At 52.7% G+C, this 21,881-nt stretch overlaps 1 protein-coding gene across 3 annotated transcripts in view; it reads right to left on the bottom strand.

Annotated features, from left to right (window-relative positions):
- The window catches only part of PCDH19 (protocadherin 19), a 58,479-nt gene extending 38,114 nt beyond the window's left edge, over positions 1-20,365 (bottom strand). For all 3 annotated transcript variants that reach the window (XM_039571987.1, XM_020584769.2, XM_039571989.1), the window contains exons 1-2: positions 17,917-20,365; positions 14,610-14,937 (exon numbers count right to left, since the gene is read on the bottom strand). In XM_039571987.1, coding sequence (XP_039427921.1) covers positions 14,610-14,937; positions 17,917-20,057 — 2,469 coding nt within the window. In that variant the 5' untranslated portion in view covers positions 20,058-20,365. The remainder of the gene's footprint in view (positions 1-14,609; positions 14,938-17,916) is intronic.
- Between the last annotated feature and the right edge of the window lie 1,516 nt (positions 20,366-21,881).

The following is a 21,881-nucleotide window of genomic DNA, read 5'->3' as shown; positions in this document are numbered from 1 at the left end:
AATAAAGGGCATTTCATTCTGATGGACATTATTAACACTGAAAGAACTGAGTCCAGCCTCCATTTTCTCTTGATGAAATAAAAAGCATTGCAGAGAAATCACTGGGAGAGTTCATCCTTTAGCATCACTCCTCTCATCAGACTAAGCAGAAGTATCAAGCCAGACCATATTACAGTGCAAGCATCCCACTAATCCACGCTGAACTCCTGTCCCCTCCCCAAATAAATGCAGGCTTTGTCATTTTTTGTTTGAAAATGGATCCGAGGCAAGAGAAAAGTTGCTGCTGAGATGTGATTTTGAAAAAAGGTATAGGATTAAAAACCCAGATTGAATCCAGGAGCAGCAACACACAACTAAGCCAAAACTGCACCCCACAAAGCCACAAATTGTGTCACCCAGTTGGATTTGTCAACAGAACAGAAATCTACAGTGTGGTTATGAAGAGCAAAAATGCAATCCTAAAAAACCTGCATTACCTTCACATGGTATCTATAACCCCGAAGCTTTTTGGGGGACATGGCACAGGGGTCCCTCCATTGGAACCATCACAGCAGATACCTGCTTGGCACCACCCCTCAAAATCTATTGAAAAGCAAAATACTGACCCAAAAGTGGGGCAGGCTTTCTAGGGAGGAGCATACAGACACGTTCTCACACGGACCAAGAGCAGCCAGGAGGCTGGTGATGCTCTGGCAGCTACCCACTGCTTCCCCCCTGGCTGGGACAGGAGGGATTTGGGGGCAGCAGGGGCAATGCCTCCCTCCCATGTGCCCACTGATGGGCAGGGGGCTGAGCTTGCCAGGCCCCTGGGGCACAGCCTTCTGCACAGGGGTCCTGCCTCGATATGCCAAGGAAAACTCCCTGCAGGCATATAATAGCCAATAAACCCAGTAAAAGGGGCTTTCCCATCACCTGTACCTGGGGTTTTCAGATGTGTGATGGACCCATGTGTGCAGCTCCTAGCACAGACTACACCCCTCCCTAAGCAGTGTGAGAAACAATCTGGATCTAATCAGCAGCCCCAGGGTGATGGGCACGACTTAGAAATTTGTTAAAAAACCTTTCAGAACTGTCCCTTCCCTGCCTCCTGCCATTAGGAATGAAAACAAATATAACAGAAGAACTTTTTTTAAAATGTTCCCATCTCTAGGGATAAATAAAACTGCCTGTCATTCACCTTCTGGACTGGCAGGTCAGACCAATGCGTTTTGTAGGGAACAGGAGAAATCACAGATTTGTCACTGCAAAAAGAAAAAGGGAAAAAAAAGGAAAAAAAAAAAACAAACGAAAAAGCAAAAATCATTGCAGCTGAGTTAAAAATAGGGAAGGCGTGAGATGCTGCTGCCAGCTCGGCACATCGGAGCCATGGGATGCCCGGGCTGCATCCCCGAGCGTGCACAAGCCCCGGGGTGTCAGGGGGCACAGGAGGGACCTTGGCCCCGTCCCGTTTTCCAGGGAAAACCCCATTTCTTCTAATTTTTGGGCAAGCAGACAGAGTTTCCTAGCCTACACACCCCCCAGACATTTTCCTCCCACAGCTTCACTAGAGGCCAGACCTGGTCCCACGCGTGCCCTGGCACAGGGTCACGGGCATCCAGACCCAGCTCTGGAGTGGAATCTCTGCACCAGCAGCTCCTGCCTGGCTTCAGCTAAAATCCCCCTGCACTGGCAGATAATCAAACTGAGACAAACACCGTCCTGCATGCTCATGGTTTTATCATTCACATTGTTTATCTGGAATTGCATGGGAAGGCTTGCAATCAGGATAGCCTCAGGCAGCTCCCACTCGAAGCCTCGAGGGGATTTCGCTCACAACAAAACTCTTTATCAAAACCAGTTTTCCCTTATTTTAATTTTTTTTCCCTACTTGGGCAGAAAAACACAGCTCTCCAGCCCACAAAATCACCCTGCAGCCATGAGACTGGCAGCAAATCTGAGCGGGACTGGCCTTCCTCCCACTGCCATCGCTGTCTCACCCTGGGTGGGGAGCGGATGTGAAGCCTGGCTCTGCTCAGCCCAGCCCCACTCAGAACCCACTGCCTCCCAAAGGTGCCATGCTGGCTCCAGCATCCTTGGGGACACAGCAGCACCCTCTGAATAGCCCTTCCTCCCCGCTGAGCCGTGCTACCAGCTCCTACCAGCTCTGGGGCGGCGGGAAACTGAGGAATTCAAGCTAACAGGAGCCTGTGTTCTCCCAGAACAAACTGTAGGGAAATGAATGACAATAAAGTGCTCACCACGTTAAGGGATCTCTCTCTGGCACTAGCTGGATGCCCCTCTCCATCCCCATGCTGCCCTCTCCCCTGCCCACAGCCACCCCACATTATTAACAGCCTGGTAAACACAGCCCGTTGGTTATTACAAAGATGCCAAAACCTTACTACTTCTTGTTCCTTCCAGTTAATGTACCATAGCCGAGGATAAATTGCTATTACAAGGAACTAAAAATAAAAATGTTTCAGAGGCCGTAATTGGCTTGTCTTGTTGGGCTTTTTAAGGAGCCAAAGTACCAGTTCCAGGCTATTAGCCCTAAGGTTGTAGGAGAATAGTATAAAATATTTCTTCATTAAAACCCTACCTTCTCCATAGACGTGTTTTTCTTTAGGGGTTTTTTTTTCCCCTTTCCTTCTTTCTTTTTTTTATTCCCCCTTTTTAAAATTATTATTATTTTCTTTTTAAAAGACATGCGTTATCAAATGAGCTTTAGTTAAAAGAGGGCTCTGAAAGCCCAGAGGTGATATAAATAGACAGAGCTCAGTGCAGCTGGAGAACCAGCCAGAGCCTTCACTCATCTATTCAGGTCATTTTTCTACAACTTACATAATATTGCTCAGTTGCATCCATAATCTTGGGTCATTTTTAATAATCAGCACCAAATCTTGCAGTCCTTGAGGAGACAGTGCTCTGCGCTGGAAAGCACCCAGCCCACTGGTGTGGGACAGGACCATCACCACCACAGTCTGCAACCCACTACGAGGCTGCCAAGGGTGCCCAGGGTGCTCCCTGAGATGGGGACTATGGGTTTTTTCCTTTTGAGGCTTTTTGGTGCTATTTGGTTATTGAGAGCTTCAGTTACCACCATTACTCAGTGTCAGCAACAACCACGACAGTCACGGTTTTTAGGAGAGAGCCAGGAGTTGGACTCCATGATCCTTGTGGGTCTCTTTCAACTCAGGATCTTCTACGATTCTATGAAAACCAAATCCATTTATTCAGCAAAACCCTCCTTTCAAAAGAAGCAGATGCTCTGCTGAGCGAGGATGCGGCGGTTTGGCACCTGCTGTCCTGATGACGATGGTGACGATGCATCAGCAAAACAGCTATAATTTATGGTCACAACTTTAAAATTGGCTTTAAGTCCTTGTGGAGCCCGCTCCAACTGACAGGAGCACCTTGGGGCTGCCCTCCCCACTCGCACAGAGCCGGGCATGGCAGAGACCTCTCCATGACAATGGCTCGGCGCAGCACAGCATCACAATAAATAATGATGATATCAATAAGGATGATGATCAATCTCTTGGTAATACGGCCCAGGAGGGGAAGCACAGCAGAAAAATTACAACAGAGCCTCTAACCCCCTGCTTTTCCTCGAAGAGAAGGTCGGATGACACATTTCTTTGTGAAACAACAACCCAAGAGGTATTTACTACTTTTATTTTGTGATGTGAGGGTTGCTGCTAAAAAAAGACTATTTCTGTTAGGTACAATTGCTATTTTTTGATAGTGTCTCAGCAATACCTTGTTAAAAAGGGCAAAACAACAGTTATTAATTACCCTAATTAACCCAATTCATAAGACACATTTGTGTGGCTGTCATGACAACTGCTTTGACTAACTTGCCAAGAATAGCTTAGCTGTCCATTCAAATAAATCCCTGATAATTACTAGTCTAGTTTACTGGGCTTCTGTGATAATAATAATTAGTGCTACTGTACAAAAGGTCGCGCTAAACAGTTTATGAATGATGCATTTTGCATGGTGATTACATGAGTCACACAGCATCCAGCAAACAGACACAGCCACATCTCCAACATGGAGAGATGCGACTAGATGGGAGCCTGTGGCTGCTCTGCCTGCAGACAGCATGGCAGGATGAGGAGACGTCAGGAAGCTTGGAGGAGAAATAACCATGAGCTGGGTTGAGCTTGGACAGTCACCAACCTGCCTCCTCAACCACTGGAGTGGCCGGCTGGCCACCACAGGAGATGGTTCTCTAACGGAGGCACCAAAAAGCTTCCAAGCCTGACCTGTCACATGTTGGTATCTCACCTCACCACCTCATTTCCCTCTCTGTCAAGAACACACGATCATGGATCACCTCTCTGGTTTTGGCATACGTCCATTAGGTTTAGGACCACTGACAAAAGGGGGGTTAGATCACCAGAGGCAACGTGAGCTTGGGGTGGACAGTCCCAGCCCTCTCTGCCTTCATCTTTGCAGGGAGAAGCCCTTCAACTTGCAGTTTGGGTCTCTCCAGGAGGAGCTGCAGCCCCAGCACATCCCTGCAATCAGTGAGTGTCCTGTGGGCAGCAGGCACTGCTCAGCCCAGCACCGCTCCTCCTGAGGCTGCTGCTGGCTTCAGGAGGAGCCACTTCCTCCAGGACCTTCCCGTGCTCCTGACAGGGCAATGCTCTTACCTACCTTCATAGCAACAAACCCAGGCCAGTCAAATGTCATTTTAGCTCTGCTGAGGTTTATTGATGAAAACTGATCCATGGGATTCCCTCTGGCTATACCTACACAGAGGCAAGAGGGGATGGGACCGCACTGTGCCCACGCTGAAAAATCCTGCAAAACCCCAGGGCAGAGAGGGCAGTGGGGCAGGGACAGAGGCAGGATGTTCACTTCTAATACAGAGGACAGCTGCCAGCTCTGTGGAAATCTATGAAATCACTCCATTTACAATAAATTCTGATTAAATACCACATATGGTCCTTATTGTCCCTCCCTTGTTACCTATCACAGAGGCATCTGCATGTAAACAGGGTCTTAACCGGCAAATATTTGTCTGCTACGGCCCCCTCCTCCCTCACCCCACCTGAACTTGCAATTATTCTTATTGATTGACTTTAAGAGAGCACCATGCACATGCCTCGAGCTGCCACGCGCCGAGCAAACAAGGGAACAACGCCGGGCTCCGCTGTAATCATTACCAGGGCGAGCAATTGCCCTGTCACACATGGCAGGTTATGGCTTCAGACTGGAGGCAGCAAGGCCAGATGAACGCTTAAAACGTCATTACAGTGTGAAAAGCGAGGATGTAGAAATGACACCTCCTTTCTCAACAAATCTGTTCCCCAAGCATCTCCCAGCTCTGTGAAGAATTCATCTCGTTAAGCCCGAAGAGCCAACAGAGCCCTTGGAGGGGGGACGTGGGCTCGTGTCCTCTCTGCATGGCAAAATAAGCGCTGATGAGGAAGTCTTAGATCTGGGGGAAGATGGATTTGAGGTCCCGCAAGGATTTCAGTGCTGGGCCCTGAGCCCAGGCTGAGCCCAGGCCGAGCCCAGGCTGAGCCCAGGCTCGCCTGCACATCCTCCCCAGTTGTAGATGAAAGTACATGCCAGAAGATGAGGTGCTTTTATCAGACCAAAAGGAGAAATTAGGGAAACCTGACGCCGAGCAGAACATTCCCCAGTTCTCCCAAGTGAAGTTTGCAGCTCAGTTCAATATGTTAGTGCCTAATGAAGGTTTTCCCCGTACTCTGCAGGGTACAATCATTCTCCTCCTAATGAGCATGTGTTAATGGCATATTAATGCTGACAACAACTAAGTGCAGAGAACAAGAGATGAACATATTCCAAAATTCATCTTTTTTTTTTCCAAACAAAGGAACCCATCGCGCGGCTGAGCAAGCCCCAGCCCAGCAGGAGCCTGTGGCTCCCACAGCGACGTTGCCGGCTCACCATGGGATGCAGAGCCCAGATGGGACACAGCTCTGGTCTCTCACTAACCCAATCCCCACAATGAGTTGTTATGAGTTGTTGTACAGGGAGAGCTCTCAGCCCAAGCATGGTATTCCCCCCAGACACAGCCTCGCTGAGGGCTGAACAAGGAAGCAGAGGAACCGCTCGCCAGCGCCTGCAGAAGTTTCACCGGGCAGACAGGTTCGGGTGCTGTACCTACGCCAACAGCCGGGCGGATCTGCTTACTGAATGTCGCCTGAGCTGGGTCCCTGCCAGAGCATCCAGATGTGAATCTGAATATGAAAAGTCCAGGAGGCAGCAGGTGACAGAGGCGCAGGCGCGGGCTCCGAGCCCCATCCTGGTGCCGGCGTCCCAACCCATCTGGGTTTGTCTCAGCAAGTTTACACAAGCTCTCAGGCATGGAAAAGAACACACATAATGGGTGTTTTCCTGTTTTTTCATCTTTGCTTTTGAAAATAGCTCCCAAAACCCTGACAGCTCCCCAAAAACAGCATCAGTCTGCCCCAGCATGTGTGGCCCTCCACCAGGCACTGCAGGGAAGAGGCAGCCTAATTCCCTAACTGTCCAGCTTCCATGTGCTCCCACCATCACTTACATTTACATTTCCAGATCGATAATCAATGCTAGAATCAATAACAGGGAATTTAGCTACATTATAAAAACAGTAAAATCAGCCAATACTGAGAAATGACTATTGAGTCCTGTGTTTTCTGTACTCACTTAGTCTAATAATGGTGAATGATATTTTCCAAGTACATTATTCAGCAATAAAACCACCGAATTATTTGATCTCTTTCTAACCTTTATGATTCTAAGCACTCTTTTTGACCCAGATTGAATGAGGCAACATCTGCAGAGCCTTTCACAAAATTGTACTCGGTGTGCACTATTGTAGGTCTGCTGCCAAAGATAAATGTTATTATTTTAAAGCCATCATCCTTCTAATAGATGAGCAAACACACTGCATTAGCATAACCTGCAGAGCTCAAGCATGGGTGAGAAAATGCCAGAGGGTTTCGCTTAATGGAATTTTACATACCTGACTTAGGATGGGTTAATGCAATCCACCAACACGGGAATTTTAAAACCTGCCCTGTGGCAAACACCTGCCATTACAAAAGATGGTATAATTCGACAAGCTCCAGATCCCTGTGAGAAACGTGAAGGATTCACGCCCAAATTCCAACAGGGTGTTGAGATGAGGACCTTATCTACAGGGCTCCAACACACTGACCTACACCGTTCATCACCGACCTGCCTGTCCTGGTGTCAGCAGCAGCAGTGCTGCAGTTACCTGTGGGTGCTCAGGGTTCCATCAGAGGGTGTAGGAAGTGCAACACCTGTCACACACCTGCCTGCTGCAGCATCAGCTACACTCCAGCCTTCAGCAGACCTAGGAGAACTCACTGTAACTCCATGTTAAACAGGGAGACACTTCAAGGCTCAGCACTAATCGCTTGTCCAGCTGACATAAGCCATTACTTCCCTCCAAATTTAGACAGGGAACTAGAGGAAACACTGAACCAGTGATGTTGTGCTATCTAGACTCCAGCAAGCCCTCCAACAGTGCCACAGACAAGCTCTGCCCCAGCAGGAACAGTGAAATTGGGAGCTGCCAACAGCCTCAGCATCCCTTTGCCAAGCCCTGGGTGATGCTCTCCTGGGGACAGCAGGACTGGAACTGTGGGGTGCTCCAGGGGACAAGTCCCAGCACAGTCCTGCCAGGGCAGCACTGCCTGCAGAGCACCCCACCATTGCCAATTCTGAGCACACTCTAATTTAAATTATAATTACACTTATAAGTACACAGATTACAACTATTTATGCTACAAATAAGACCATTCTGTACTTTTAATTAACGGAAAATGATCGGAACTCAACTATAGCCTCTACTGGGAACAATATCTAATACTTTATTGAAGGAAGGCCATGCCCAGCCCCACAAATGGCCTGGCAGGAGACAGGGAGTGGGCAGGGCTGGGGGTCCCACCCATCCAAGCTCGCACACAAGAGCAGGAGCCGCTGCCAGAGCAGGCAAGAGGCCGGGAGAGAGGGCTGCCAGGAGAGATGGAGGGCTCGTCCCTGGAGAGCCTGCAGGCAGAGCCTGGGGATGGAAGCAGGCAGGGCACAATGGGTGGGCCGGGCTCTGCCTTTGCTGGCTGATGGGAATTTAGGAAAGACCGGAGCAGGGCACCCTCAGTGAGGGCAGGAGCCCAAGGACCTGGAAGGGCACCTGGCTGAGGAGCTTCTCTGGCTCAAAGCCCTCAGGAGGGACTTCAGGAAATGGCAGCTGGAAAATACAGCTCTTCCACCCAGCCAAGCAGATGCACACGAGGTTATTCAAAGGCTACTGCACTTGGCCTCAATGATGCCTCTGCATGAGCATGTGCTATATGTAAAGGACACGAGAGGGAGAAACCACAGAGTTCAAACTACTCAATACAACACAAATCACTTGGAAACTGCTGTAAGAAAGCCCACAAAGTACCATACAAGAGTACCCTTTTGATGAAATTTTTAAAAAAACTTACTAGAAATCTTTCCCAATTTAAAAGAAAATTCTTATCTGCCATGTAAATATAGTTGCAAAAGCTTTTTTTATAGACTTCACGAGTTATGCATTAGAAATACGCATCAGAAATTCAAATTTTCCAAGAGGAAATATTTAAGGAACCTACCAACCCAAACCATTCTATGATTCTATGAAAACAAGAGGAGCCTCTCCACTTCCAGTAAAAGCAAACCATAAAACCCAAAGCAGTAGCATAAAAACGAATGAGATGTATCTGATTATATGACATACTGTATACTCACTTACATAATTAGGTGCAGTATGTAATAATTGTACACACACTTTTTGTGTGCATAGGGACACAAGCGTGAGCCTGGCAGTATTAGGTTAATGTTTCATCTTTATGATCTTAGAGGTCTTTCCCAACCTAAATGATTCATGATTCTGTAGTGGATCACAAATACAAGATATAATATACAGTATGTAACCTGTGACCATGAGATCACATCCACGGGAGCACTCAGGCCTTGCTGTTAAACACAAGCAGCTACTGCCACACCAGCCCTAATCCTCCATGGACCCTTGGAGCAAACCCCTTTGGTCCCTCCCGACCAGGACCCTACCCGTTGGAAAGCCCAAAGAGCCGCCAGGATGGGGAGGCAGCCCCAAATCACCAATACAAAACATATGCTGTTCACTGGGGAACTTGGCAATGTTCAGCTCTTAGTTGCACTCAATCTTAAATGCTTTTTCCAACCTAAATGATTTGATGATTTTAGGAAAAGCCAAAGAGTGTTGAACTGAGGGCTTGCCTAAGACCCAGGGAGCGTGGCATGGTTAAACATGAATGGGAGCTGGCATATTTATCTCTGTTGCAAGGTATTCAAGTGAATTTCTCCATACAACAGCTTGGAGCGATTACATTAAGAGATGTATAATTTGGTTAGGCTGACCTTAGAATGGAATAAAGAGCTGCTGATTTCCATAATGTCAGCCTCCAACGCTCAGAGAGGTCAGGCAACCTACAGCGATACACGAAACACTTTGGGAGTAGTTAAGCTGAGCGATCTGCTGGGATTTGGAGTGAGTAGGGACAGCAGACGGGGAGGTTTGGGGGCCCCACCCCATAAACTCTGGTCCCTGGCAATGCAGAGCGATGCTGGCTGCCCAGGCAGGGACCAGGAGCTGCCCCAGGGAGGGGATAACCAGTGGATGTCTAAAGCTGAGAGCATGGCTCCTGTTCGGGGGGTTCCTGCCGGATGGAGGCTGGGGCTGGCTCCCAGACAGGGCTGCTCAGGCACGGCAAGGCGCGAGCTGAGCCCTGACCTGCGCTTACCCGTCGTGGTGCGCATCACGTTGCAGGCACAAAAAAGTGCTGAGTTACAGTGACCTCCCAAGGAGAAAACAAGACTGGCAACGCTGGCTGCGAAGTCAGCCTTCCCGCTAGTCAAACATCATCTCTGATAATGCTTTAATTACTATCCCTCCTGAAAATAAGCCTTATTTCATCAGCCTGACCTGTCTCAACACTGCAAACTTTCTCTGGGTTGGAAATCATCTCCTTTTTTTCCTTTTTCCCCTGCTCTGTACACAGCATTACTCAGAAGCAAGCCAAATCCCTTCCAATTATATATCATGACGTTTCCCCAGCGCTGCACTAAAGCAAGGCCCTTCACTTCTAAATGGCGTGGTTTATAACAAATTGTCTGTTATACCAGACAGAAACTGATTTCCTCAAACCCAGCATATTAAAGTGAGTACATTCATTCTGGTTGTAACACACAAAATGTGATTATAACAGACACTTTGGGGGCTTTTTAAGGCTAGCGGAGAAGAGGAGGATAAGCTGGAGGGGAAGAAAGAATTGACAAGTAGAGAAATGACAGAGAAAGAGAAACAGCCACGCTGATTTCATTTCTTACAAAACAAAAATCTTTGTGTGTTGTAGAAATGTGCTTTAGTTAACACCGCCAGATAGCCAGAGCAAAAGCTGCTGGTGCTGCCTGAAACGAAAATTGCTCTATTGTGCTTAGAAAACCATTTCCCACAGTGAGGAGAACGCTTTCCAGGTAGCACAAAGCAGATCTGAAACCAACAGGGCCTTATCCTGCAACTGTTGCTCCCTCAAATAATCCCTGCAGCCACGAGGAGCCCAAACTAAATCAGTGTGAGTGAGGATTATGTGGGAGTGTATCAAGGTTGGGGGATTAGACCAGGATTATCACTAAAACCAGTAATTCCCCATCTTACTGATGGTGACCATCAGCTCGGGAGGCGGCGGATCGCCACGGCCCCCCCGGTGCCAGACACGGCTCTGGGAGCTGTTGGGTGTGTGGGTCCGCAGAGGACTCGGGTCCTGTTGGATCAGAGGCTGCTCCACCTTGAACTGCTTCTCCAGTGGGCCCTACCAAAGCAGCACCAGAGCAAGACCACGCCTGATCCACACGCTGCTTACAGCGTAATGTCACTGCTGCCACTTCCCAACGCTGCCACAGCAGAGCCATCCCCGACCCCCAGACAGAGTCGCTGAAAAACGTCCGTGCTAATTCCACCTCGGGACATCCAGCCTCTCAAAGAGGGCTCTCCTGCTCCCATGTCACACCCCCTCGCCTCTCACATGCCAGGTCCTGCCTGGGACTGGCCAGCACTGGGTGGCCCCAGGGGAGACCCGGGGGCAGAGTGAGCTGCTGTCCTCAGGGTATGTTTCCCATCCTGGAGCAGCAAGCGAACATCACTTCCCAAAGTAGTGCAAATCTGGGATGTAAAACTGCCTCTGAAACACAGATACAGCCATCACACGCATACTGCTTACTTTTTAAACTGTCAAGTCAAAATCCAGGCATGTAAGTGTTACCCAAGGGTGGCTACTCTACATGCAAGTCATGTCCCTTGGATCCTAAAAGGCTCAGCATTCAGACCACTTTCCACACCACCCCAATGCAACACGCATTTTTATCAAGGAAGCTGCCTAATGGCTCCTATTAATTTTGATTTTTAATCTCCTGGTACAACTTCCAGCAATATACATGCAAAACCTGACAACAAGCCCTTTCGGTTTCAAAGCTGACTTCTCCTCCAGCTCAGAAGGAAGATAAAAAGGAGCCCTTGGCAGCAGCAAAGCCTCTGAGCAGCAATGCCCTCACAGCTCCAACATGTCCCACTCTCCCTGCTGCAAAACAAGTCCAAACGGGGGCCAAGCCTCCCGCTGTCAGCCACGATCACCAGAGCTGCTCACAAACGCGTTTTGCCATCGCTGCCTACAGCCACAAGGATGCTGAGAGGCTGTGGGCAGGCATCCCCAAGTGGTACCCAGGCATCCATGAGACCACTGAATCCCAGCAGGGCCACAACACCCCAGGATATCCCCCACTGCCTCCCCGATGCTCTCTTGGCAGTCATGCCCTGAGACAAGCAGAGCTGGCAGCCAAGCCCGGCCCCACCCAAAGGGAAAAGCTTTTTAAGGGTGGTCTCAAACTTCTTTTGCACCCTCAGAGCAGGGTTGCAGCCCCCACAGACACCACTCTTTAATCCCTTCCAGATCACCAGGGAAAGATGGGAAGCACCAACAAACCCAATTATTCCCAGCCCCGAGACCTGCCACCGCACTAGAAGAAACATTTCCTGAAGCTCCACAAACAAGCCATCCTTGGGGACTTTTATTTCAAGGCTCCTGACTGTTAAAGTAAATGAGGCTCACGTTAAAGACCAGCTACATCACAAACCCACCGCTGCTGGGGCAGCGTGTGTCTGCAGAGGCAATCGCTTACCTCCAGCCACAACCATCATATGCCAAGTGACATTGCCAGAGACACATTTACCTCGTATTTTATCTGTTATCAACCGATGCTTTGCCTTCCCATCAGGAAAAGTCACTCCTAGGTGGAGCAGCAGTGATATCTCCCTGATGCTGACACCTCATAAAGCCTCCCAGGGGAAACAACGGCAGCTTCATCACTGGAGGCAATTCAAACCAGCCCAGACAAAGTGCCACTGGAAGCACTGCAGGGAATGGTTTGGCTCTGTAAACTCTGGGCAGGGACTGTGTTTATTAAATCCTCACCACCTGGAGGTGTACCAATAGCACCCTGCACAGCCACAGCACCACACCACAGCGCCTGCTCGGGCAGCGACGGGCTACAGGGGGTACAGGGCTGCCATGCCCCTCCACAGAAACAACTTCTGTGGAGTTCTGCGTCACCCTGTGTGCCAGGACAGGGCTGTCACTCCAGCAACAATGAACCTCCTCACTCTCAGGGGTCACTGGGATTTTTAGAAGCCAGTAGAACCCACACCACCAGTGAGATAGCTTTGCCTGCAACACCTGGAAGCGTAACACTGGGGCTCTGCCAAAAAACATAGACATTCCCACCCTAAACCAAACTTCCAAACAGCTTCCAGTTGGGACTTCTCACCCCATACCCTGACCCTGCCCTTTTGTCCAAAAGCACCTGCAGAGAGTGAGCAGACATGTTTCTCTCGCACAAGAGCAGCCGGTCCCCTGGCAGGACAGGCGAGCTGCTGCTGCCCTCCTGCCAGCTCCCGGGGCTGCTGGGGAAAAACGTTCCACTGACACTCCGCCCACTCAAGAGACAAACTTCTTTCTCCAGGCAAGGCACCAGCTCTTCACAGTGCATCTCACCTGCACAAGTGATGGAAAAATGGGGCGAGTTGGAGCCACAGGGATAAACAAGCATCCCATCTCCCTCACAAGAGGGTGAACAAGGCAGGGAAATCTCTGGAGGGCACATTCTGTGAGACCCCAGCCCAGCTGTGGTATCAAAGAGAAGCACAGGCAGCACTGCCTTCTGCCTGCAGCTGCCTGTTAACTTTATCAGCTGAGTTATGATGTTCCTGATGGTCCTTCCATCCTCCCTGGCACCAGAGACCTCCCACTGCCGGCATGCACTTCTGGATAGTGCCAGCATGTGATGGATTTTGTGACTGGTGGCAGTGAATCACAGGCTGACAGGATGCTCCACTGCTCCAGTGCCCATAGCAAGGCACCAGCCAGAGATGCACTCCAGAATCCTCTCCAAAGGACACCGCTCCAGGAAGACAGGAATTCCTCAGGGACCACTGCCCACAGCATGCCAAGAGCAATGGTCACTCATAGAGGCCACCACTGGTACACGACCTCTCGGAGCTGGTTCTGCCTCAGTGGAAGTTAAACACCAGCGTTCAGTGAGCATTCTGCCAATACAACCACAGCAGGACCAGGCCCCCGGCACCAGCCCTCTCCAGCAGCCCTGCAGAGGGCCAGGCTCGGCTCTCTGCAGCACCAGGATGAATCTGAAGCAGCTCCACTGCCTTCAGCAGCAGCATTTTGCATTTACACCAGCACACCGAACACAAAACAGAGTGAGCCATAAATATTTCAGCTGCTTTTTCAGCTTTGTTATTCTGTTCAAAGCAGGAAACATGACAAACCTTTGATTGTTTTGCTTAATACCAAACAATAATTCAAAGAGAGACAAACAAGCAACATTAAATGATGCCTGTGATGTACAGGAAAGCTGAAGAATTAGAAGAAACTGATGAGGATGGTGTGGATGAGAGCGGCCCCTTTCCCTGCCTTTGGCAGGTACCACACATCCCTCCCATGCCAGCCAGGGTCCTGCCCAGTGAAGGCACAGCACCGGGCCAGGCGTGCAAGTGGTCACAATGGAGCATCCTGCGCTGTCTGCATCCCCAGCACAGCCAGCTGCCTCCAGAGAAACAGCCACCCACATCACTTTCAACAACCTTTTAAAAAAACTTCTATGAAGGCAAGTGTCTCTTCCCTTGAGCACCGCCACACTCAGAATCCACCTGCAGAGCCGCCACCTCCAGCCTCCCACACAGGCAGAGGCAGCCTGGCCTGGCCCATCCCCACCTGGGCACTTCGGAGGGTCTCTGCAGTGTCTGGGGATGAAACATTCCCCCATGGCCACACGTCAGGGCTGCCCCAGAACCCACAGGTGAGTGCCTGCTGCTCCCTCCTGCCCACCCTCCATCACTGCCTCCCCCTGGGGCGTCCAGCACACGGAAGTGCGCTCTGTCCAGCACACAGAAGCCACCAGTGCCTGTTTGCTCAGCACCCCATTTTGGCAGTGCCGACACCAACAGACCGGCACACAGTCCAGCACAAACCCGCCCCCGACGCTGCGGGGCACGGAGTGCTGCCCGCACTCACCTCCGGCAGCGGCATCCCGTTGATGATGAGGTCGGGCTGCTGGGGGCTCTGCCCCGTGAAGGTGTGGTGGTAAATGTGGTTGGAGCCGGCGTTCCTGTTGTTCTGGCTCTCCACGTTGAGGAAGGTGCTCTCGGAGCGCCGGCAGCCCAGCGGCAGGGTCTGCTGGTGGTAGTCGAAGTAGTTGAGGGAGGAAGTGAGAGAGGAGCAGCTCACAACGTTCATTTTATCCGTCTCCTCCACGTCCCGCGGCACCAGGCGGATATCATTCTTGCTGATTTTCTTCTTCTTGCTTGATTTCTTTTGATGCCCGTAGGAGTACTCTGCGATTCTGGGGGACAGAGGGAAAATGAGAAGCTGAGAGCATCCTAAACCCTGCCCCACTAAATACCCATGCAGAAACCCAGAGGGCTTGGCCCCCATCTCCATGTAGGCTTCTTAGTCATGCACATTACATCATGTTTTGGGTCTGGTGGCACGACACGGTCTTCAGCTTATTTTCATATGTATAATGTTTTCAGGTCAAATATGTAAAAAAAATGGGAAGAAGAATGCTTCTGTTTTGATCTAGTGTATGAAATTGCTGATATTTAGTTACTAGAAGTAAAGTCCAGCCTGCAGAAGAGAAAAATGGAGATGGTAAAATCCATGAACTGAAAAGGGTACCTGCATTCATTTCCATGCATAATAAGGATTTTTAAAGTGATTTAATTTGGTCCCCATAATGAAAATTCAAAACAAATAGCAAATTTTTTTCCCAGTTCATTTTCCGAAGCAATAAATAAAGCAGACCCAGAAGCAGTCCTAGCTGGCAAGCTCAATTCTCTCACACTCCAAAGGCTGTTTGTTTATTAATGCTTTATCTAAATTGCTGGTGTTTTGACTGTCTCTTGATCATACCTGATCTTTTCTCCAATTGAATTCCATTCCTCCCTCACCCTGACACACACATCCCCTTCTACTGGGAAATGCTTTCACCTTCTAGAAATCAGAGAACAACAACCGTGTGTTTTGCAAAGAAAAATGATCCTTTTTGACCTTTTTTTTACTGCAAGCTTGTTTTTCTCTGCCTTTCCTTCCCTCTTCGTTTCCCACCTGCCAAAAGAATCAACTGATGAAGTGCCTTGTTTGTCTTCTGCAAAACACCGGAGGAAAAAAGTTACTGCAAAACACCACCCAAGCAAATAACGACAAATTATTTGCACCTTGCATTAGTTGGGTCTGCTCAGCTCAGAGTGACTATGGCTCATCTTCCCACAGTGAGCACAACAGTCCCTGCCATGAATTTGTACATGCACAGCACTGGGCAGCTCAGTATTTCCTAGGGAAGCACATCAAATGCTACGCACAGTCAGAAATAACACATTTGGAAGTCAGGATTTTGCTCCTCTTCTTGTTATGATAACAGCATTTAAAAAAAAAAAAAAAAAGAAAGAAAAAAATCCAATAGCTGCAACAGAAATAATGGGATGAATAAATAATACAGTTTATCTGGAAAGGCAAATATTGGACAAATATTCTTGTTCCAGAAAGCTAATTGCCTGAGAATGAAAATGCCACAAAGTCGAACAGCCCTCATATGTGCCTCATAAATTAACACATTTTTTGAAGACTCTCCAGCAGCTCTTGTGAAGAATCTCTAAAACAAGGCACTGCGAAGCCTAAAGGCATGGGGAGAGGGTGCCCCATGGTCACTGCTGCTGCTGAGCCTGCCTGGTGCTTCCTCACCTCTGCAGCTGACTTCTGCTCAGACACACACTGGTAACAGCCCGAGCACCCCCTGAGTGTGCAAATAAATCAGAGGAAGGCAGGGATTTCTGTTGTGCCAACAATCTATATGCTGCTGACTCGTCTAACAATGCTTGATGAAGCTTTAATTGTTTTGTTTACCTAAATGTTTAAGTTTGGCAATGCGAGAGCCCAATTATTTCCTGCAGGCATTCATTTTGCTGTCCTTTCTCTATTGACCAATTATTTAATTAAACCGCACTTCATTAATCCCTAAGCCGTCACAGTAAACCCAGGGCTTACACGTATGTGAGAAGCTGTTAGGGGCACCACCACAACATGATTTTTATCCATTCAGGTCCTATCCTCTTTTAATGGGCCGAGCTGGCAAGAAATCTGGTCTATGAGCTTTCACTTGAAGCTAGACATCCCATAATACAGCACAGACCGACCTTTATTTGCAGATGATTTTTCCCCCATCGAGCAAAAAGGCTTATATACGCACTTTACGCTGTGAAAACGGGGTACAATGCCCCAACTCTCCGGCATAATTTCTGCGTAAATAAAACTTTAAAGACCGCACATCCCCCCGCGCCGCTGAATTGCCAGGGGCGAGCGTGCGTTTCCAAGGTAGAGCAAAATTAATTTCCATCCCTCCTCTCTGAAACGACTCGGTGCCGAAGGAATGGAGAAGTCATGGCTATTTCACTAGTAACAGGATTAAACCATTTATGAGGCATTGCAGCTGCTCTTTTATGGCATCTGATTGATATTCATGTGTGGTTAGCATTTGTCTCCTAACTTGTGTAACACAGAGAATAGTAAAAGAGAGACAATAATCGCCAGGCTGTTACATATTCAGGGGACTGGATTTCCCCTATCAGCCTTTCAGTGGCTCCAGGCGCGGGGCTGACCTCCCCTCCGGCATTTCGGACCCTGGAGCACTCACCCAGCCAGGGTAAAATGACACAGCGCTGCAAAAATCCTCCCTCGCCCCATCTCTCCAGCCCAGCCAGCCATGCCTGCTGCTGGAGCTGCGCATCGGGGGCGGCCGGGCGGTTTTGCCACTGTTCCATGCAGTTGGCCCCACGGCTGGCCGTGGCGAGGAGCCGCAGCGGGCACACAATAGCTCCTTTGAACGGCGAGCGAGGGCTTAGGGATGCCACCGCGCCGCTCGCACCGTCTGCTGCGGGGATGCTGCGGTGGCTGGGGGGCTTTCCCCCCTCGCCAGCCCGGGGAGCTGTGCTGGGGACGGGGGGCTGCCCACGGGAGCCAGCCATGCCCCCATAAAACCGTTCTCCTGTGATGGAGCACGGAAAATCAGGGATGCTGCAACAGATTGTCAAGCCGCACTATTAAGTCGATTCGTTACTCGGCGGGGATTTCTGCTCTCCTCACAGAGAACAATTTCTTAAAGCTTTGCAAGAAATTTCCTTACAGGGACAGGAACCTCACTGTCGTTCCTGAGGCAAACCCACCCCTCTTCACCACCCCCAGGTATACAGCAGCAAATGCAAAAGTAACTGCGATGGCAAAAAATCAAAGCAGACCCGCAGGTGCACATAAACAAAGGTCTCTTTACCTGCAGTTGTAGGTCCTGATTTCCTTGTTATCCCTTTTGCACTTGACTGCCACAAAGATCATGGTGACAAAAAGAATGGCTGCAATAGACCCCAGGGCAATAATGAAAATCAAGGAGAGGTTAACAGATCCTATGGACTCCTGGGCATCCAGGGCTGGAGACAGGTATATCAAAATCAAGGCAGAAGCCGAGAGAGATGTTTTCCCATGGTCATGAGCCACCACGATGAGCTCATAGGCTGTTTTGGCGTTCTCCCCGAAGGCTCTGGTGGTCCTTATTTCTCCATTGACCTGGTCGATCTCAAAAAATCCTCTGTCTCCTTCCACCATTTCATAGGAAAGTCTGCCATTTTCACCCTCATCATAGTCATCTGCCTTGACCACTGTCACCAAGTAGCCAACCCCCGCGTTCCTGGGGATGTACACCTCCGCCGTCCCGTTGACCAGCGGCGGGGCCGTGATCACGGGCGTGTTGTCGTTGACATCCAGGACGATCACCCTGACAGTGGCATTGCTCTGCAGAGAGGGATTACCCCCATCTTTTGCCAAGACCTTGAACTCAAAGGCCTTGGTCTGTTCATGATTGAAGGACCTCAAAGCATAGATATCTCCAGAGTTGGGGTTGATGGAGACATAGGTGAAAACAGGCATGTCCCTGACTTGGGAGGGCACAATCTGGTAGGACACGCTGCCATTGAGGCCCAGGTCAGGGTCTCTGGCTGAGACTGAGAGGAGGTAGGCCCCTGGGGTGTTGTTCTCCTGCACGATGACTTGGTAATAGGGTTTGGAGAAGTGGGGATGGTTGTCATTCTCATCGGTGATCTTGACGGTGAAGGACTTGGTGGCCTGCAGGGAAGGGATGCCATTGTCCCTGGCCTGGATGGTGAGGTTGTACTGGTCCCTCTGCTCCCGGTCCAGCCGCCCATCCACCAGGATGGTGGAGAAGCTCTCGTACTCCTGGAGTCGAAAAGGCACATTGCCCAGGAGCTTGCACTGCACCCGCCCGTTGGCCCCGGAGTCGCGATCCGAGACCCGCACCAGGGCGATGACATACCCCGGCGGGGCGTTCTCGCTCACCTCCACCAGCTCACTGTTGACAGAGAGCAGGTTGATGATGGGCGGGTTGTCATTGGCATCCTGGACACTAATGGTCACTTTGCAATGGGCAGGGATGGAGTTAGGCCCCAAGTCCTTGGCCTGCACGTCCAGCTCATAGACGTGACCCTCCTCATAGTCAATGGCACCGCTCACCGTGATGAGGCCACTCTGGGGGTCGATTTGGAAGAGCTCCCGGGCCCGCTCAGAGACGTAGCTGTGGAAAGAGTAGAGGACCTGGCCGTTGGTGCCCTCGTCCGGGTCAGAGGCATTGAGGCGGATGACCGGTGTCCCCGGTGGGGCATTTTCAGGCACGCTGACGGTGTAGGCTGACTCCTCAAAGAGCGGGTTGTTGTCATTGGAGTCGATGACGCGGATGCTGAGCTCAACTGTGCCAAAGTTGGGCGGGTCACCACCATCCAGCGCTGTGATCACGTAGCTGTAGTGGGACTGGGTCTCACGGTCCAGGCTCTTCTCCACCACCAGCTCAGCAAAACGGGACCCATCACCCCGTGTCTTGGTCTCCAGACCAAAGAGGTCATTGGGGGTGATCTCATAGCTCTGCACACCAAAGCTGCCCGAGTCCGGGTCATAGGCACTCTCCAGTGGCACCCGGGTGCCAGGGCTGGCCGTCTCCGAGATCTCCAACTCGATTTGGTCGGTGGGGAAGCTGGGCGCATTGTCGTTTAGGTCCTTGATCTCCAGCTTGATCACGCAGATCTCCATGGAGCTGGACATCACCTCCAGCGAGATGACACACTTGGGGCTCTGTCGGCATAGCAGGTCCCTGTCGATCTTCTGCTTGGTCACCAGCAGCCCGGACCCGGGGCTGATGTCCACCAAGTGGGGGGCCGAGTTGGAGACCACCCGGAAGGCGGCAGGCTGCCGGGGGTCCAGCACGAAACCGGCGTCCCGGGCGTCCTTGGCGACGTTGGCGATCACCGTGCCGGCCCGCTGCTCCTCCTCCACCGAGTACTTGAGGTTGACGAGGGCCCCGGCGCCGGCCCACAGCAAGGCGGCCCCCAGCAGCGCCGGGAGAGCCCCCATCGCCGCGCCGCCCCCTCCGCCCGCCGCGCCCCGACGGCCGCCGGCCGCGCGCCTCAGGGGCCCGCCGCGCTCATGCGGGCAGCGCCCGCCGGGCTGCCCCGGCGGCGGGCGGGCGGGTGCGGGCACCGGAGCCGCGGTCCCCCGCGTACACGCCAACGCCGTCCGCTCAGGCGCTCCGTGCCGGCGGCGCCGCGGAAGAGCCGGGCATGGCGAGCGGGTGCGGGAGCAGAGGCGGGGTGCTGAGCCAAGCGGTGCCGAAGCGAGAGGAGCCGCGCCGAGCCGCGCCGAGCCGAGCCCGCTCCCGCCGGCGCTCGCTGCGGCGGCCGCACGCCACTGCCCGCAGTCCGGAGCGCCGGCGGGCGGCGCGGGGGCGGGCGGCGCGGGGGCGGGCGGCGCCGAGCTGCGGCCAATGGGCGCTCGGGGGCGGGACCGCCGCGCCGCGCCGCCGCCAATGGGATCGCGCTGCCGGCTGGGGGCGGGGCTGGGGCGGGGCCGGCGGGGCGGCGCGGACGGGAGCGGAACCGCGCGGAGCGGAGCGGGACGGGAGGCACCGGACTCGCTGCCCAAGCCGGGAGCTCGGTGTCCCGGCTGTCCCTGCTCCCCCTGCTGCCCCGCGCCGCTGCCCGGGAGCTGCGGACGGAGCGGTGTTCTGGCTCCGCGGCCTCGGTCACCGGCGGTTGCTTCTTTAGCAGGTGCGCACTGGGCGGCGGCGGCGGATCCTCGCGGGCAGCGCGGGGACCACCGGGTCCCGTGGAGCGCCCCAAGTCTGTTCAGTGGAGACTGAACCCTCTGGGGCAGGAGGACCCCGCCCCGCCGGGCACCGTTCCCGGGAGCCGGCGAGGGGCCCGGGACCGCCCAGCTCCTCAGGGAGGCTCCAGCCCCGCGGCGCTCGCTGCACCCTGCGGATCCCTGGAGGAGGCACCGCGGTACCGTCTCCTCCTGACAGTGAAATAAAGCGTCCCTGGTTTGTGTGCCGTGCCTTACCTCCTGTCTCCGCGCGCCGTACGCAGGGTCCCGGGGGCTCTGTACAGGGGCCCAGGGAAGGTGTCACCGGGAGGGGGGGACGGCGCGGCCCCGGCGGGTCGCGGCCCGGAAACCTCCCAACACGCGGTTAAAGTGGGGCCGGTGCCGGCGAGGCCCGCGGCAAGCCACCCGGCAGCCCGCCGGTCGGGAGAGGCCAGGGGTCGGGGGTCCGGCGCACCTGCCGCGGCACAGGCCCCCCTTGGGGCGGTTGGCAGCGGGAAGCGACGCCCCGGCGGTGCCGCGCCCCGCGGGCACAGCCCGGCCCTGCCCCGCCCCGCCCGGCCCCGGCCCGGCCGCGCCGTCGGGCCCCGCCGCGCCTTCCCAGGCACAAGGGCGCCATCTCGCGGCCGCGCGGGGTTCAGCAGCGGCCCGGCCGCGCACGGCGGCACCGGGACCCCGGCACGCCCGGCCCGGACGGGGCTCCTCGGGCGGCACGGCCCGGCACCGGGCCCCGCACGGCTGGGAGGGCCCGCAGAGGGTGACGGGGATACCGCCTGCCGCCAGGGACCACATCCATCCACGGTCACCGTGCCTGGGACGGCATCCTTCCTCGTGATCCCGTCCCTCGTGACAGCATCCGTCCAGGGACACCCCCTCTCCAGCGGCACCTGTCCCGGACAGCATCCGTCCATTGACTTCATCCCTCCACGGACACCACCCCGTGAGATGCCACCCGTCCGGGGAGGGACACTGTGCCCAGGGAGAGCCGAGGGGTCCCCCCTCCTTCCCGGAGGACGCCGGAGGGACGCAGGGCCCCTCTGGTTCCGCTGCCGTGTCCTGGAGCAGTGGGACAAAAGCCGG

The sequence above is a fragment of the Corvus cornix genome, chromosome 4A (genome assembly GCF_000738735.6).
Source record: "Corvus cornix cornix isolate S_Up_H32 chromosome 4A, ASM73873v5, whole genome shotgun sequence".
NCBI classification, from domain to species: Eukaryota; Metazoa; Chordata; class Aves; order Passeriformes; family Corvidae; genus Corvus; species Corvus cornix.
This window is presented reverse-complemented; position numbering and strand designations above follow the sequence as displayed.